The sequence below is a fragment of the Rhinoraja longicauda genome, unplaced genomic scaffold (assembly GCF_053455715.1).
Source record: "Rhinoraja longicauda isolate Sanriku21f unplaced genomic scaffold, sRhiLon1.1 Scf000120, whole genome shotgun sequence".
Taxonomy (NCBI): Eukaryota; Metazoa; Chordata; class Chondrichthyes; order Rajiformes; family Arhynchobatidae; genus Rhinoraja; species Rhinoraja longicauda.
The window spans coordinates 58,130-72,842 of NW_027601338.1; the positions used below are offsets into that span (position 1 = coordinate 58,130).

Genomic DNA, 14,713 nt, shown 5'->3' on the forward strand with positions numbered 1-14,713 from the left:
CCATATTAAAACTACAATTCATACAAAAACAACAAAAAACACAAAAGACAGACGGACTGCAGGCAAGCCGCAGCTGCGACGGCAGCGCTAAGAGAGAGTTAGATAGAGCTCTGGGGGCTAGTGGAATCAAGGGATATGGAGAGAAGTTGGGCACAGCTTATTGATTGTGGATGATCAGCCATGATCACATTGAATGGCGGTGCTGGCTCGAAGGTCCAAATGGCCTCCTCCTGAACCTATTTTCTATGTTTCTATTTTTCTAACCCTGCCATCCAGGACAAAGGCTTCCACACCACCATGTTACCCACTGCCAAATCCCCCACTGGCTGGAACGGGAAATAAACCATTTCATGGGCCAACTGCAAATGTCCCAACTCTACTGGAAACTGTAGTCCCGACTGCTCCCATGGCACATTCCAACACATCCCTGGAGTGTCCACTCCAGAATAGGATTATATCCCAGGCCTGGACTCTGCAGGATCTCCATGATGTCAGGTATCTGTCTGCAATAACCACAACCAGTCCCACTTCACAGAATAATCCGTCTCATCTCGACAGGACGCTGCATGACTTTCCTGCTTCAAACTCTCACCGGGACACATTTAGTCACAACAATCAATGCAAAGTCCTCACAACAACAAATCAAACTCAATGGGGAGATTTACCCGCAGTCTCTCCCCAAGATTAGACCCGTCCACTGGGGGCCGGCGACAAATACTCACCGATGGGAAGCAGCTGTCCGCGCCCGCCCGGGGCTCCCCTCCTCTCCCCCCCCCGTACAGTGTGTGGGGGCGGGTGGGGGTCAGATGTGTGGGTTTCGGGGTCATGTGTGTGGGGTCTGGATGTCATGTGTGTAGAGAGTCACGTGTGTGGGGGTCAGGTGTGTGGGTGTCAGGGGTCACGTGTGTGGGGGGCGGGGGGTCATTGTAAAATTGTAAAAAACCTTTATTGTCACTACACAAAGTACAGCGAAATTAAAGCAGTCCAGATGATGCAATCACACACAGCAGACAATACAAAGGATAAACCTTTATCCATAACAAGCTAAACCTAATCTACTGAATTAAACAAACTGACCTCTAATACAATATAGACAAAACAATTACAATACGGTCGAGGCAGTGTACAGTGCAATCAAGACAGCAAGTTATTGCACAGCAATGAGAGCTAACATATTGCAAGTGCCGTTTAAAAATAAAAAATAAAAATAAAAAGAAATAATGTAATTAAATATAAGGTGCGGTCGGTTGTAACATGTAATAAGTTTAGCAAATGTTAACAATATAAGTGCAGTAGAATGTAAACTTGTATTAAATTGAGGCTTATGTTTTCTGACAAGTAACTGACAGTGTTCCGATCAGTTCCGTTCCTTCCCTTCAGTTTTATGTGAGTGTCTGGCAGTGTTCAGCTCACGTATGACACTGGGGTAGAAACTGTTCTTGAGTCTATTAGTCCGTGATGTAATGGACCTGAACCGTCTACCAGAGGGCAGCAGTTGGAGCAGCTGATGACCAGGGTGGGAAGGATCCCTCAGGATGTTGGCTGCTCTGCTGAGGCAGCGGAGGGAGTAAAGTTCCTCTAGAGAGGGCAGTGGGCAACCAATGATTTTCTTTGCAGAGTTGATGACTCTCTGAAGGGCTTTCTTGTTTGCCTCTGAGCTGCTGGTGTACCACATAGAAATACAGTACGTCAGCACACTCTCGATGGTGCAACGGTAGAAAGTCACTAGCAGCTGCTCTTGCAGGTTGTTCTTCCTGAGGATCCTCAGAAAGTAGAGCCGCTGCTGTGCCTTTTTGACTGCCGCTATGGTGTTTGTGGTCCAGGAGAGATCCTCAGCAATATGCGTGCCCAGGAACTTGAAGGCAGGGACCCTTTCCACACAAACCCCGCTGATATGCAGTGGTGTGTAGCCCATATTGTGTCTTCGGAAGTCTATTATGAGTTCTTTTGTCTTGGAAGGATTCAGAGTCAGATTGTTTTCCGCACACCATCCTATCAGTTTTTGGACTTCATCTCTGTAGGCTGTCTCGTCATCTCCTGAGACGAGTCCAACCACAGTCGTGTCATCCGCAAACTTGATGATGGCGTTGGTAGGATGAGTGGGGGTGCAGTCATGGGTGTAAAGGGCGTAGAGAAGAGGGCTCAACACGCATCCTTGTGGGCAGCCGGTGCTGATTGTGAGAGTGGAGGATGTGTGAGGGCCTAATCTGACCATCTGGGGCCGATTGGTCAGGAAGTCCTTAATCCAGTTACAGATAGATTGGGAGAGTCCTAAATCAGTTAGTTTAGAAACCAGTCTGTCCGTGATGACCGTGTCATGTGTGTAGGGGGTCACGTATGTGGAGGGTGAGGGGTCATGTGTGTAGGGGGTCGCGTTTGTGTGGGGTGATGGGGTGGTCAGGTGTGTGGGGGGTCTCTTGTGTGGGGGGGCTGGTGATCAGGTGTGTGATCCCCAGGGGGTCATGTGTGTAGTGGATCATGTGTGAGGGGGTGCTGGAGGTCAGGGGGTGTGGGTGCTGGGGGTCAGGTGTGTGGGGGGCTGGGGGTCAGGGGGCAGGTGTGCAGGGGGTCCAGCGTGTGGGGGGGGGACAGATTTGGGGGGGGTCTGGGGATCGTGTGTGTAGGGGGTCATGTGTTTGGGGGCTGGGTTCAGGTGTTTGGGAGGCAGGGGTCAGTTGTGTGGGGGTTAGGGGGTCATGTGTGTAGGGTGTCACGTGTGTAGGGGGGCTGGGGTCAGGTGTTTGGGGGGTGTGGCGGTCAGGTGTGTGTGGGGGGGCTGGGGGTCAGGGGGTCAAGTGGGTAGGGGCCACGTGTTTGGGGGGGGGCTGGGGGTCAGGTGTTTGGGGGGGCTGGAGGTCAGGTGTGTGTGGGGGGCTGGGTATCAGAGGGTCATGTGTGTAGAGGGTCAGGTATATCGAGAAGGTGGGGTCAGGTGTGTACGGGGTCACGTTTGTCGGGGGGTGGGATTCATGTCTGTGGGGGGGCAGGGGAACATGTGTGTTGGGGGTCATGTGTGGGGGTGGCTGGGGGGTCAGGTGTTTGGGGGCTGGGGGTCAGGTGTTTGGGGGGGCTGGGGGTCAGGTGTTTGGGGGGCTGGCGGCCAGGTGTGTGTGGGGGGCTGGGTATCAGAGGGTCATGTGTGTAGAGGGTCAGGTATATCGAGAAGGTGGGGTCAGGTGTGTACGGGGTCACGTTTGTCGGGGGGTGGGGTTCATGTCTGTGGGGGGGCAGGGGAACATGTGTGTTGGGGGTCACGTGTGGGGGAGGCTGGGGGGGTCAGGTGTTTGGGGGCTGGGGGTCAGGTGTTTGGGGGGGCTGGGGGTCAGGAGATCATGTGTGCCGTGTGTCACGTGTGTGGGGGGCTGGCGGTCAGAGGATGTGGGTGCTGGGGGTCAGGTGTGTGGAGGGGCTGGGGGTCAGTGCGAGGGGGTGCTGGGGATCAGGGGGTCATGTGTGTAGGGGGTCACGTGTTTGGGGGGCTGGGGGTCAGATGTGTGTAGGGGAGCTGGATGTCAGGTGTGTGTGGGGCTGGGGTCAGGTGTACCTGGGGGCTGGGGGTCAGGTGTGTAGGTGCGGCTGGGGGTCAGGTGTATGGGGGGGCTCGGGGGAAGGTGTGTGGGAGCTGGGGGGTCAGGTGTGTGTGGGGACTGGGGGGTCAGGTGTGTAGGAAGTGACGTGTGTGATGGGGTGGGAACAGGTGTGTGGGGGGTCAGGGGATCATGTTTGTAGGAGGTCATGTGTGGGGGGTGGGGGGTTGGTGGTCAGGTGTGTAGTGGGTCACGTTTGTGGGGGGGGGTGGGGTCAGGTGTATGGGGGGTTAGGCGATCATTTGTGTAGGGGGTCAGGTGTTTGGGTGGGCTGGGGGTCAGGGGCCATATGTGTAAGGGGTCATGTTTGTGGAGGTCAGGGGTCAGGTGTGTCTGGCGGTTAGGTGTGTGGGGGCTCAGAGGGTCATGTGTGTCGGGGGTCACGTGTGTGGAGGCTGGTGGGGATCAGGTTGTGGGGGGTCTGGGGGTCACGTGTGGGTGGGAGGTCTGGGGCCAGGTGTGTGGGGACTCAGGTGTTCATTTGTGTAGGGGGTCACAAGTGTGGGGGCGGTTGGGGGTCAGGTGTGACGGGGGTCAGTGGGTCATGTGTGTAGGGTGTCACGCTTGTGGGCGGGTGGGGGTCAGGTGTGTGGGGCGTCAGGGTCTCATGTGTATAGGTGGTCACGTGCATGCGGGGTTGGTAGTCAGGGGATCACCTGTGTGGGGGGATGGATGTCAGGTGTGTGTGGGGGCTGAGGGTCAGATGTGTTGGGGGGCTGGGGGTCAGGTGTACGGGGGCTGGGGGTCAGGTGTGCGGGGGCTGGTGTGTGGGGGGCTGCGGGTCGGGTTCGTGGGGGCTGGGGGTCATGTGTGTGGGCTGTACGGGGGTCAGGTGTGTGTGGGGGCTGGGGTGTGTGGGGGGCTGCGGGTCGGGTGTGTGGGGGCTGGGGGTCAGGTGTGTGGGCTGCCAGGGGGTCAGGTGTGTTTGGGGGGGCTGGGGGTCATGTGTGTGGGGTGGTCAGTGGGTCATGTGTGTAGGGGTCACGTGTGTCTAGGGGTAGGGGTCAGGAATGCGGAGGTCAGAGAGTCAGATGTGTGGGGGCTCGGGGGGTCACGTGTGTGGGGGCAAGTGGTGGTCCAGATGTGTTGGCGGTCAGTGGTCATGTGTGTAGGGTGTCACGTGTGTCTGCGGCGTGGGGTCAGGCGTATGTTGGGTCAGGTTTGTGAGGGGGGTGTGGGGTCAGGTGTGTGGGGGGACAGGGGATCATGTGTGTAGGGGGTCCCGTGTGTCTGGGGGTGGGGGTCAGGTGTGTGGGGGTCAGGGGGTCACGTGTGGGGCTGGGTGTCAGGTGGTCAGGTGTTTGGGGGGGCAGGTGTGTGGGAGGCTGGGAGTCAGGGGGTCATGTGTGTAGGGGGTCACATGTGTGGGGGTCAGGGGGTCTTGTGTGTGTTGGGGGGCTGGGGGTCAGGTGTGTGTGGCGGCTGGGGGTCATGTGTGTAGGGGGTCACGTGTGAGGGGCCCCCTGACTCCCACCTGCCCCACACGTGACCTCCTATGCACATGACCCCGAGCCCCCAACACAAACGTGACCCCCTACACAGCTGACCCTTGACCCCCGCCCCCCACACAAACGTGAGCCCCTACACACATGACCCCCACCCCGACACCCGTGACCCCTACATACATCACTCTGACCCCCGACACACCTTACCCCCACCCGCCCCCACACACGTGACCACCTGCACACCTGACCCCCCAGCCCCCACACACCTGACAGAGAGAGGGAGAGAGAGAGAGAGATGGAGGGGGGGGGGTTTGGGGGCGGGGCCGCGATGCGGGGCGGGGTTGAGTGATGCTGAGCCGAGTGTCAGGGCGCTGGAGATTCAGGGCGGTGCCGCTGTCAATCAGCCATCGGTCAATCGCTGTCACCGCACGGATCGTATCTGCGCGTGCGCGTCACCCTCGCGCGGAGACGGTTTAACGGCCGCCAGCCCGCTCGCCCGCGCGCCGCCACCGGTCACCTGACCCTCCAACCGTCAGCGCAGGCCGCGCCCGCCCCTCTGCTCCCATTGGCTGTCGGCGGTGTCCGCCAACTGCCTTAGCCAATGGCGGAGGCCGAGGGGGTGTGTCCCCGCGGGCCCCGCCCCCGGACAGTCCCACGCGCAGGCGCAGTGCGGCTCCGTGGATCCAGGGCGGGCGGGGAGAGGGACCCCGCTGTCCGGGCGGGCGGGGACAGCCGCTTCCCATCGGTGAGTATTTGCCGCCGGCCCCCAGTGGACGGGTCTAATCTTGGGGAGAGACTGCGGGTAAATCTCCCCATTGAGTTTGATTTGTTGTTGTGAGGACTTTGCATTGATTGTTGTGACTAAATGTGTCCCGGTGAGAGTTTGAAGCAGGAAAGTCATGTCCAGCACCAGCTGCGCGTTGTTATGGGACGTGTTGGTGCAGGTGCTGCACAACAATCACACAGAGTTGAGTGAAGTTGGAGCTAACAGTTGATGTGTTGAGGGCGCTGAGCGGTCTGGTGCTGTGGAAGCAGATGGCCCAGTTTGGTTCACAAAATGGCTGCATGGGTTCCGTTATTTTTACTGATAACACTTCCTCAGTTGCCGGAGTAAAGGCCTTTCTCAGCCTTTGTGTGAGGAGAGTTGCACATTGTTATCGCCGTTTGGTCACAGCTGAGACTGAGTGATCCGAGGACAACAGACAATAGGTGCAGGAGGAGGAGGCCATTCGGCCCTTCGAGCCTGTACGCACCGCCATTCAATGCGATCATGGCTGATCATTCTCAATGGATGGTTTGGAGTTTGTAAAATGTGTGGAGGATAGTTTTTTGCAGCAATACGTAGAGGTGCCCACCAGAGAAGGGGCAGTGTTGGACCTCCTGTTAGGAAATGAGACGGGTCAGGTGACGGAGGTATGTGTTGAGGAGCACTTTGGGTCTAGTGATCACAATGCCATTAGTTTCAATATCATTATGGAGAAGGTCAAATCTGGACCAAGGGTTGAGATTTTGGATTGGAGAAAGGCTAATTTTGAGGAGATGAGAAAGGATTTAAAAGGAGTGAAATGGAAATTTTTGTTTTATGAAAAGGATTAAATAGAGAAATGGAGGAAAGGAAAGAATAATAATTTGAAAGAGCCGTGGTTTTCCAGGGAAATTGGACACTTGGTTCGGAAAAAGAGGGAGATATACAATAAATATAAGCGGCAGGGAGTAAATGAGGCTCTTGAGGAATATAAAGAATGTAAAAGGAATCTTAAGCGAAAAAAAGATATGAGGCTGCTTTGGCAAGTAATGTAAAAGTAAACCCCAAGGGGTTCTACAGATATGTCAATAGCAAAAGGATAGTGAGGGATAAAATTGGTCCATTAGAGAGTCAGAGTGGACAGCTATGTGCTGAGCCGGAAGAAATGGGGGAGATATTAAACAATTTATTTTCTTCGGTATTTACCGAGGAGAAGGATATTGAATTATGTGAGGTAAGCGAAACAAGTAGAGTAGTGATGGAAATTAGGAGGATTAAAGAAGAGGAGGTACGGACACTTTTGAAAAATATAAAAGTGGATACGTCTCCAGGTCCTGATAGGATATTCCCTAGGACATTGAGGGAAGTTAGTGCAGAAATAGCAGGGGCTATGACGGAAATATTTCAAACGTCATTAGAAACGGGGATGGTGCCGGAAGATTGGCGCATTGCGCATGTTGTGCCTTTGTTTAAAAAAGGTTCTAAAAGTAAACCTAGCAATTATAGACCTATTAGTTTGACGTCTGTGGTGGGAAAATTAATGGAAAAGATACTTAGGGACAATATATATAATTATTTGGATAATCAAGGCCTGATTAGAAACAGTCAACATGGATTTGTGCCTGGAAGGTCATGTTTGACTAATCTTCTTGAATTTTTTGAAGAGGTTACCAGGGAAATTGATAAGGGCAAGGCTGTGGATGTTGTCTATATGGACTTCAGTAAGGCATTTGACAAGGTTCCACATGGAAGGTTGATTAAGAAGGTTAAATCATTGGGTATTAATAGTGAGGTTGCAAGATGGATTCAACAATGGCTGAATGGGAGATACCAGAGGGTAACGGTTGACAATTGTATGTCAGGTTGGAGGCCAGTGTCTAGTGGAGTACCCCAAGGATCTGTGTTGGGTCCACTGTTGTTTGTCATTTACATTAATGATCTGGATGATGGTGTGGCAAATTGGATTAGTAAATATGCAGATGATACTAAGATAGGTGGAGTAGTTGATAGTGAGGTAGATTTTCAAAGTCTACAGAGAGACTTGGGCCTTTTGGAAGGGTGGGCTGAAAGATGGCAGATGGAGTTTAATGCTGATAAGTGTGAGGTGCTGCATTTTGGTAGGACAAATCAAAATAGGACGTACAAGGTAAATGGTAGGGAATTGAGGAATGCAGTGGAACAGAGGGATCTGGGAATAACTGTGCATTGTTCCCTGAAGGTGGAATCTCATGTGGATAGGGTGGTGAAGAAGGCGTTTGGTATGCTTGCCTTTATAAATCAGAGCATCGAGTATAGAAGTTGGGATGTAATGTTAAAATTGTACAGGGCATTGGTGAGGCCGAATCTGGAGTATGGTGTGCAGTTCTGGTCGCCAAATTATAGGAAGGATGTCGACAAAATGGAGAGGGTACAGAGGAGATTTACTAGAATGTTGCCTGGGTTTCAGCGCTTAGGCTACAGAGAGAGGTTGAACAGGTTGGGTCTTTATTCTTTGGAGCGTAGAAGGTTGAGGGGGGACTTGATAGAGGTTTTTAAAATTTTGAGAGGGACGGACAGAGTTGACGTGGGTAGGCTTTTCCCTTTGAGAGTGGGGAAGATTCCAACAAGGGGACATAGCTTCAGAATTGATGGACAAACGTTTAGGGGTAACATGAGGGGGAACTTCTTTACTCAGAGTGTGGTGGTTGTATGGAATGGGCTTCCGGTGGAAGTGGTGGAGGCTGGCTCGATTTTATTATTTAAGAGTAAATTGGATAGGTATATGGATAGGAGGGGATTAGAGGGTTATGGTCTGAGTGCAGGTAGATGAGACTAGGTCAGGGAGAATGGTCGGCGTGGACTGGTAGGGCCGGACAGGCCTGTTTCCATGCTGTAGTTGTTATATGGTTATATGGTTATATGGTTAATCAGTACCCCATTCCTGCCTTCTCCCCATACCCCCTCACTCCGCTATCCTTAAGAGCTCTATCCAGCTCTCTCTTGAAAGCATCCAACGAACTGGCCTCCACTGCCTTCTGAGGCAGACAATTCCACACCTTCACCACTCTCTGACTGAAAAAGTTCTTCCTCATCTCCGTTCTAAATGGCCTACCCCTTATTCTTAAACTGTGGCCCCTTGTTCTGGACTCCCCCAACATTGGGAACATGTTTCCTGCCTCTAATGTGTCCAATCCCCTAATTATCTTGTATGTTTCAATAAGATCCCCCTCATCCTTCTAAATTCCAGTGTATACAAGCCTAATTGCTCCAGCCTTTCAACACACGACAGTCCCGCCATTCCGGGAATTAATCTAGTGAACCTACGCTGCACTCCCTCCATAGCAAGAATATCCTTCCTCAAATTTGGAGACCAAAACTGCACACAGTACTCCAGGTGCGGTCTCACTAGGGCCCGGTACAACTGTAGAAGGACCTCTTTGCTCCTATACTCAACTCCTCTTGTTATGAAGGCCAACATTCCATTGGCTTTCTTCACTGCCTCGACAAGGTGCAGCAGAATGAGAGTAAGAGCAAAGGATACTGTGAGGATTTCAGATTTGCAACATGGAATGCATTTTGTACATGTCAGTTCTCATTTCATTATTCAAATGAGTTGGGACTATTGGGTTTGTGAGTGGAAGTATGAAAATTACACAAATCTGTTGACCACTGTAAGGTAACGTGTGACTTTTGCAACCAGTTTTTTGGGCATGGAAGTTTTTAAAAATCGCTATTCCAGAAGATCTGAAGGAAAAAGAGAAAATGCCAACATGCTGGAAACACTCAGCAGTTTGAGCAGCATTTGATTACAGTCCCAGTTCTGATAATGGGTCATCCACCATTGCACTTCCACTGTTTTCTGCATTCACTATTTTAATCAATAATGTAAATACACATTGTCTTTATTACACTGTAGGAAAACTGGCAGTCATTTGTACTTGGCCAGATCACGCACAACGTTAAGATAACCAAATATGTTTTAACTTAGATTGCTGGAGATTATTTAAAGGGAGGGAGAGATCACCTGTCCACAGCTGGGATAGTTCAGGACCAGACGTAGTGCCGTTTAGTGCAGAGTTGTATCTTTCAGCTATGATAATAGAGAATGTCTGCAAGATAGCAAAGGACAATCTCTGTTTGTTGAGGATGCATCAATTGGAGAGCTGAGTGCTGAGAGGAACAGATGTTTGGTCAACAGTTCAGTAGTTCAATGTGCAACTGCAGAGTGAAATTGTTTTAACACATATTACACATGCAGGCATTGCCATTTTCAAAGTCTAAATCCGGTCTGCCCACGAGCTTGATGTGCTGGTGCAGTTCCTGTGAACAGACCTGCCTGTCCTTAGCCATCTTTGTGTTTCGCAGGGCGCCTCCACCTACCCTGAAGGCACTGTAGGCATGAACCCAATTCACCCTCATCATGCCTGACGTCTCCAGCTCCCTCCCAGTAACGCTGTCCTGTGAACCTTTCGGCGGGTTTCGTCGTGTAGAGATAAGACGGATGATTCTCTTGTGAAGTGGGACTGGTGGTGGTTATTGCAGACAGATACCTGACATCATGGAGACTGAGCAGAGTCTAGGCATGTGATATAATCCTTCTATTCTGGAATGGACACTCCAGGGATGGCGCTGGAATGTGCCATGGGAGCAGTGGGGACTACAGTTTCCAGTAGAGTTGGGACGTTTGTAGTTGGCCCATGAAATGTTTTATTTCCCGTTCCAGCCAGTGGGGATTTGGCAATAGGTAACATGGTGGTGTAGAAGCCTTTATCCTGGATGGCAAGGTTAGAAACATAGAAAATAGGTGCAGGAGGAGGCCATTTACCCCTTCAAGCCAACACCGCCATTCATTGTGATCATGGCTGATCATCCACAATCAGTAACCCGATTCAGCTCGATCTTACTCTCTCTTAAATTCATCCAGTGATTTGGCCTCTACTGCCCTCTGGCAGAGAATTCCACAAATTCACAAATCTCTGGATGAAAAAGTTCCTTCTCACCTTGTGGTAAGAATAGGGCCAGCAGAGTGGACAGTAATTCCCCATTAGTGGGTATTTTTCCTCTTTCTCTGTGAGTTGAAGCCTCCAAACAGGTGAGGTGTGTATGTTGGGGATTGACCGTGTTTGATCTGGAATAGTGATACGGTGATCAGGGGTTTGAAAGCTTCAGGGATCTGGCACAAATGATGAATTGCTGCCTTGGATAGATCAGGGATCTTTGGATGTCAGGGCAGACATGAATAGCTAGGTGGACTAATCCTACTTTTATGTTTTGTTAATTTGCAGGGGTATACCTTGTTTGGATGGGGTGTTTTCCACACCTCCGCTGCACTGTAATGCTGTTTGTTGGTTCACAAGGTAATGTCTTTCTTCACATTTAATTGTCACCTGATGGTTCTGTTAATATTGTTTATTTCAGAGCTACAGAGTTTGCGAACGCCTGACGACATCATGGCTGAAAGTGGTGACTGTGGAGGTGATTCAGTGACCTCTACATCAACAAAACAAAAAGGTTTGTGAGCCTTCTGTGAAATGTATATGTTGCCCTGACAGTGCGTGTACACCTGACGCAAGAAATGAGGTTCTCACGGAAGTGGGAATAGGGATGGGGGTGAACACAGAGAGTTGACATCTCCAGGGACATCACCGTCACAGGTGGGCAGATGTAGGAATTGTCTGATATATCAGCACTCTTTTTGGAATCAAATTATTTGATTAGCCGCAAACGTTATAATATCAGAGTCCAGAATCAGATTCGGAGCAGAAATGAGCCTTTGACCCATCTGCCACCTGGCAATTTCTTTGCATTAATCCCATTACTGAGCACTAGTAGTCTATCACCTGCGATTCATTTGCATTTGGAGTGGACACCCAGGTGCTCCTACAATGTTGTGACAGAGTACCAGCCCCACCTCACCACCTCAGGCTGTGTCCTAGCTGCAGTCATCACTACTGAAAGATTCTTCCTGAAAGATCATCATGTAAACTTCATGGTCCACGCATTAAATCGATGCCCCCTAGTGTTAACCACCTCTACTATGGAGAAAACTATTTTTCCATCAACGTTGCTTCTCGTAGTATTCTGTACATCTATCAGATCACTGCTTGTCCGCCCCAGCTTCAAGGAAGACCACTTAAATCACTCCAGTCTCAGTTGATATTTGAAATATTCATTTCCAAGCAATATTCTGATGGATCTCCTCTGTAGCTTCTCCAGTGCAAAGGCGTCCTTCCCACAGTATGGAGATCAGAATTGCACACACTCCTCCAAATTAAGGCTTAATCAACTCCATGTAAATTTGTAACAAGGCCTCCCTGCAGTTGTATTCGATGCTGCAGCTGATGACAAGAATGCTAAATGTTGTCTTCGCTGACTTTAGGGATCTATGTATTTGTACGGGTGTTTCTCAGCGGTCTATAGGCCCTGTCATTCATGATGAATATCCTGGTTTTATTTATCGCTCCAACATGCGTCAACTTGCCCGTATCTTGATTAATTATGAAATGTAATGTCTCCGCCTACACAAATATTGGTTCAAATCCAGTTGCGGGGGTAGAAATGTAAAGTAGTCAGAATTTTGGCAGGAAGGCTAAAATCGTTAATACTTGGAACAAAATTATCAGATTATCTCAAAAGTAACAATCATCCAAATTTTAGATTTAGATTTTAGATTCTACAGTGCGGAAACAGGCCCTTTCGTCCCACCAAGTCCGCGCCGCCCAGCAATCCCCGCACACTAACACCATGCTACACTCACCAGGGACAATTTTTACATTTACCCAGTCAATTAACCTACAAACCTGCACGTCTTTGGAGTGTGGGAGGAAACCGAAGATCTCGGAGAAAAGCCACGCAGGTCACGGGGAGAACGTACAAACTCCATACAGACGGCGCCCGTAGTCAGGATCGAACCTGAGTCTCCGGCGCTGCATTCGCTGTAAGGCAGCAACTCTACCACGATATATTGGATATCTGGACATAACATAGCACCTGATTCAAGGGCTTCCACGCTCTGATCAAATTTGTGAACGAACCTCGCAGAAGCTAGGGTAAACACAAAATGCTGGAGTAAAGCAGTGGGTCAGGCAGCATCTCTGGATAGAAGGAATGGGTGACCTTTCGGGTCGAGACCCTTCTTCAGATGCCAGGGATGTATTCCTGTTCTCCGAATTTACTTTTTTAACTATTTACGCATACCGCATCAAGGACATTGGACTTTGTGTAAGGGACTGATGCGCTACAATGCTGCAAACTACATTCTGCACTCTGTATCTTAACCTTTGCTCCGTCTGTTCTTGAGTTTCAACCTATTATATCTGTGTGTGGTATATCTGATCCTTTTGGATTACATACAAAACCAAGCTTTTCACAGTACTTCAGTACGTGACGTTCATGCACGTCCAGTTAAAACGAATGCACGACTGAGGAGTTGGTGCAAGGGTCGGATAGTCAGATATTTGAATAATTTCGATCTTTTTGGGGAGGGAGGTGACCTGTAGACGAGGAACCTGAACTGGAAGGAGACTAACATCCATCCGTGTGGCCAGTTTTGAAAGTTCTGCAAAGGAGGGTTTAAACTGATTGGCTGGGAGACGCAATCCAAAGTAGTATTCAGACAGTTCAAACTGAGCTGTCAGTGGACGAGCACTTTGTGACCAATCACGACAATTCAATTAGCTTTGAAACCCTGTGTAAAAGAACAGTTCTGGCCTTCAATATGAAATTCTAAATTGGGTGGTGACAGTATGAGATAGGAACAGTGATTGGAGTAAGTTGTATGTGGGCAAAGGGGCATCTGAAAGGGGAAGTCTTTAAATTGTGATAGTGAGATTTCTAGATATGCATGTTGCCAGTAAAGGACAAGTAAGGAACCCTTGTTGATGAGAGAAATTGAGGCTCTGGTTAGGGAAAAGGAGACATGGGTTAGGTATAGGCTGCTCGGATCAATGCTTTCCTGGTAGCAGTGTGAGAGATAACTGAAAGGCGAAAATCAGGAATACTTGGATACTTTAGCATACTTAAGAACGAAATCAGTAGGGCAAAAATGTGTGCACAAGGTGGCACTTATAATTAAGGAGAAGGCAAATATATTTTCCAAGTATATTAAAGGAAAAGGTGTAACTGGAGAGTGAAAGGATATCCTCAGTGATCACCTGTGTGTAGAGCTGCAGGAGATGGGAAAGGTCTTCAATTATAATTCCTCCTCTGTCTTTACCAAGGAGAAAGACTTGAAGTCTTGAGTGCAGTTGTATTACAGTCGAGGTGGTGCTTGATGTCGTTAACCGTATGAAGATACGTAAATCTTTGGGGGCTGTGATTAGATGTCTCTAAGGCTGCTGTTGAAAGTTAGAGAATACATTGCAAGAGCCTTGGCTGAGATATGTGAATCATTGTTAACCATGGGTAAAATGCTGACCATTTGAGGGTAGATAATGCTGTGCTTCTGCTTTAGAAGTGTTGCAAAGAAAATTCTGATAACTAGAGACGAGGACCCACGAGAAGCATAAACTATAGATTAGTAAACCTAGTGTATGTGGTGAGACAGTTACGTGAGAGGACATAAAGTGGTAAGATGTACAGTGTTTGTTGGTGTTCGTCCTTCGGGTTCGAAGATGACCATGACTTCACTTTCAATCTTATTATTTCGACCGCTGATTGGGATCCCCGCCAGCTGCGGTATGCTGGCCGAGGTTGAAGTCATGACTTGCGCTTGACTTGGATTTAAGTGAGGGGGAGTTGCACAGATCGTCGGCCTCACTCTTGTCCTGGCCTATCGGGTTGCAGCAGCATAGTGGGGATGGGTGGGGACAGGTCAGGATGCAGTGGATGGTCAGAAGTGCCCTACGTATCTCACTCTGCCCTGTTTGCGCTCCACGACGCTTTGCTGGGATCGTCTTTCTGCCCGTTGAACCTTGTGGTGGTTTCCTCCACGCAATCAGCCGAACCCTGGCTTGACA

At 49.9% G+C, this 14,713-nt stretch overlaps 1 protein-coding gene across 1 annotated transcript in view; it reads left to right on the top strand.

The window, feature by feature from the left end:
* Positions 1-5,700: 5,700 nt before the first annotated feature.
* Positions 5,701-14,713, top strand: part of LOC144590076 (NACHT, LRR and PYD domains-containing protein 3-like) — a 50,848-nt gene continuing 41,835 nt past the window's right edge. The window contains exons 1-2 of the mRNA XM_078394942.1: positions 5,701-5,777; positions 11,175-11,267. Of these exons, the coding sequence (XP_078251068.1) occupies positions 11,207-11,267 (61 nt within the window). The 5' untranslated portion in view covers positions 5,701-5,777; positions 11,175-11,206. The remainder of the gene's footprint in view (positions 5,778-11,174; positions 11,268-14,713) is intronic.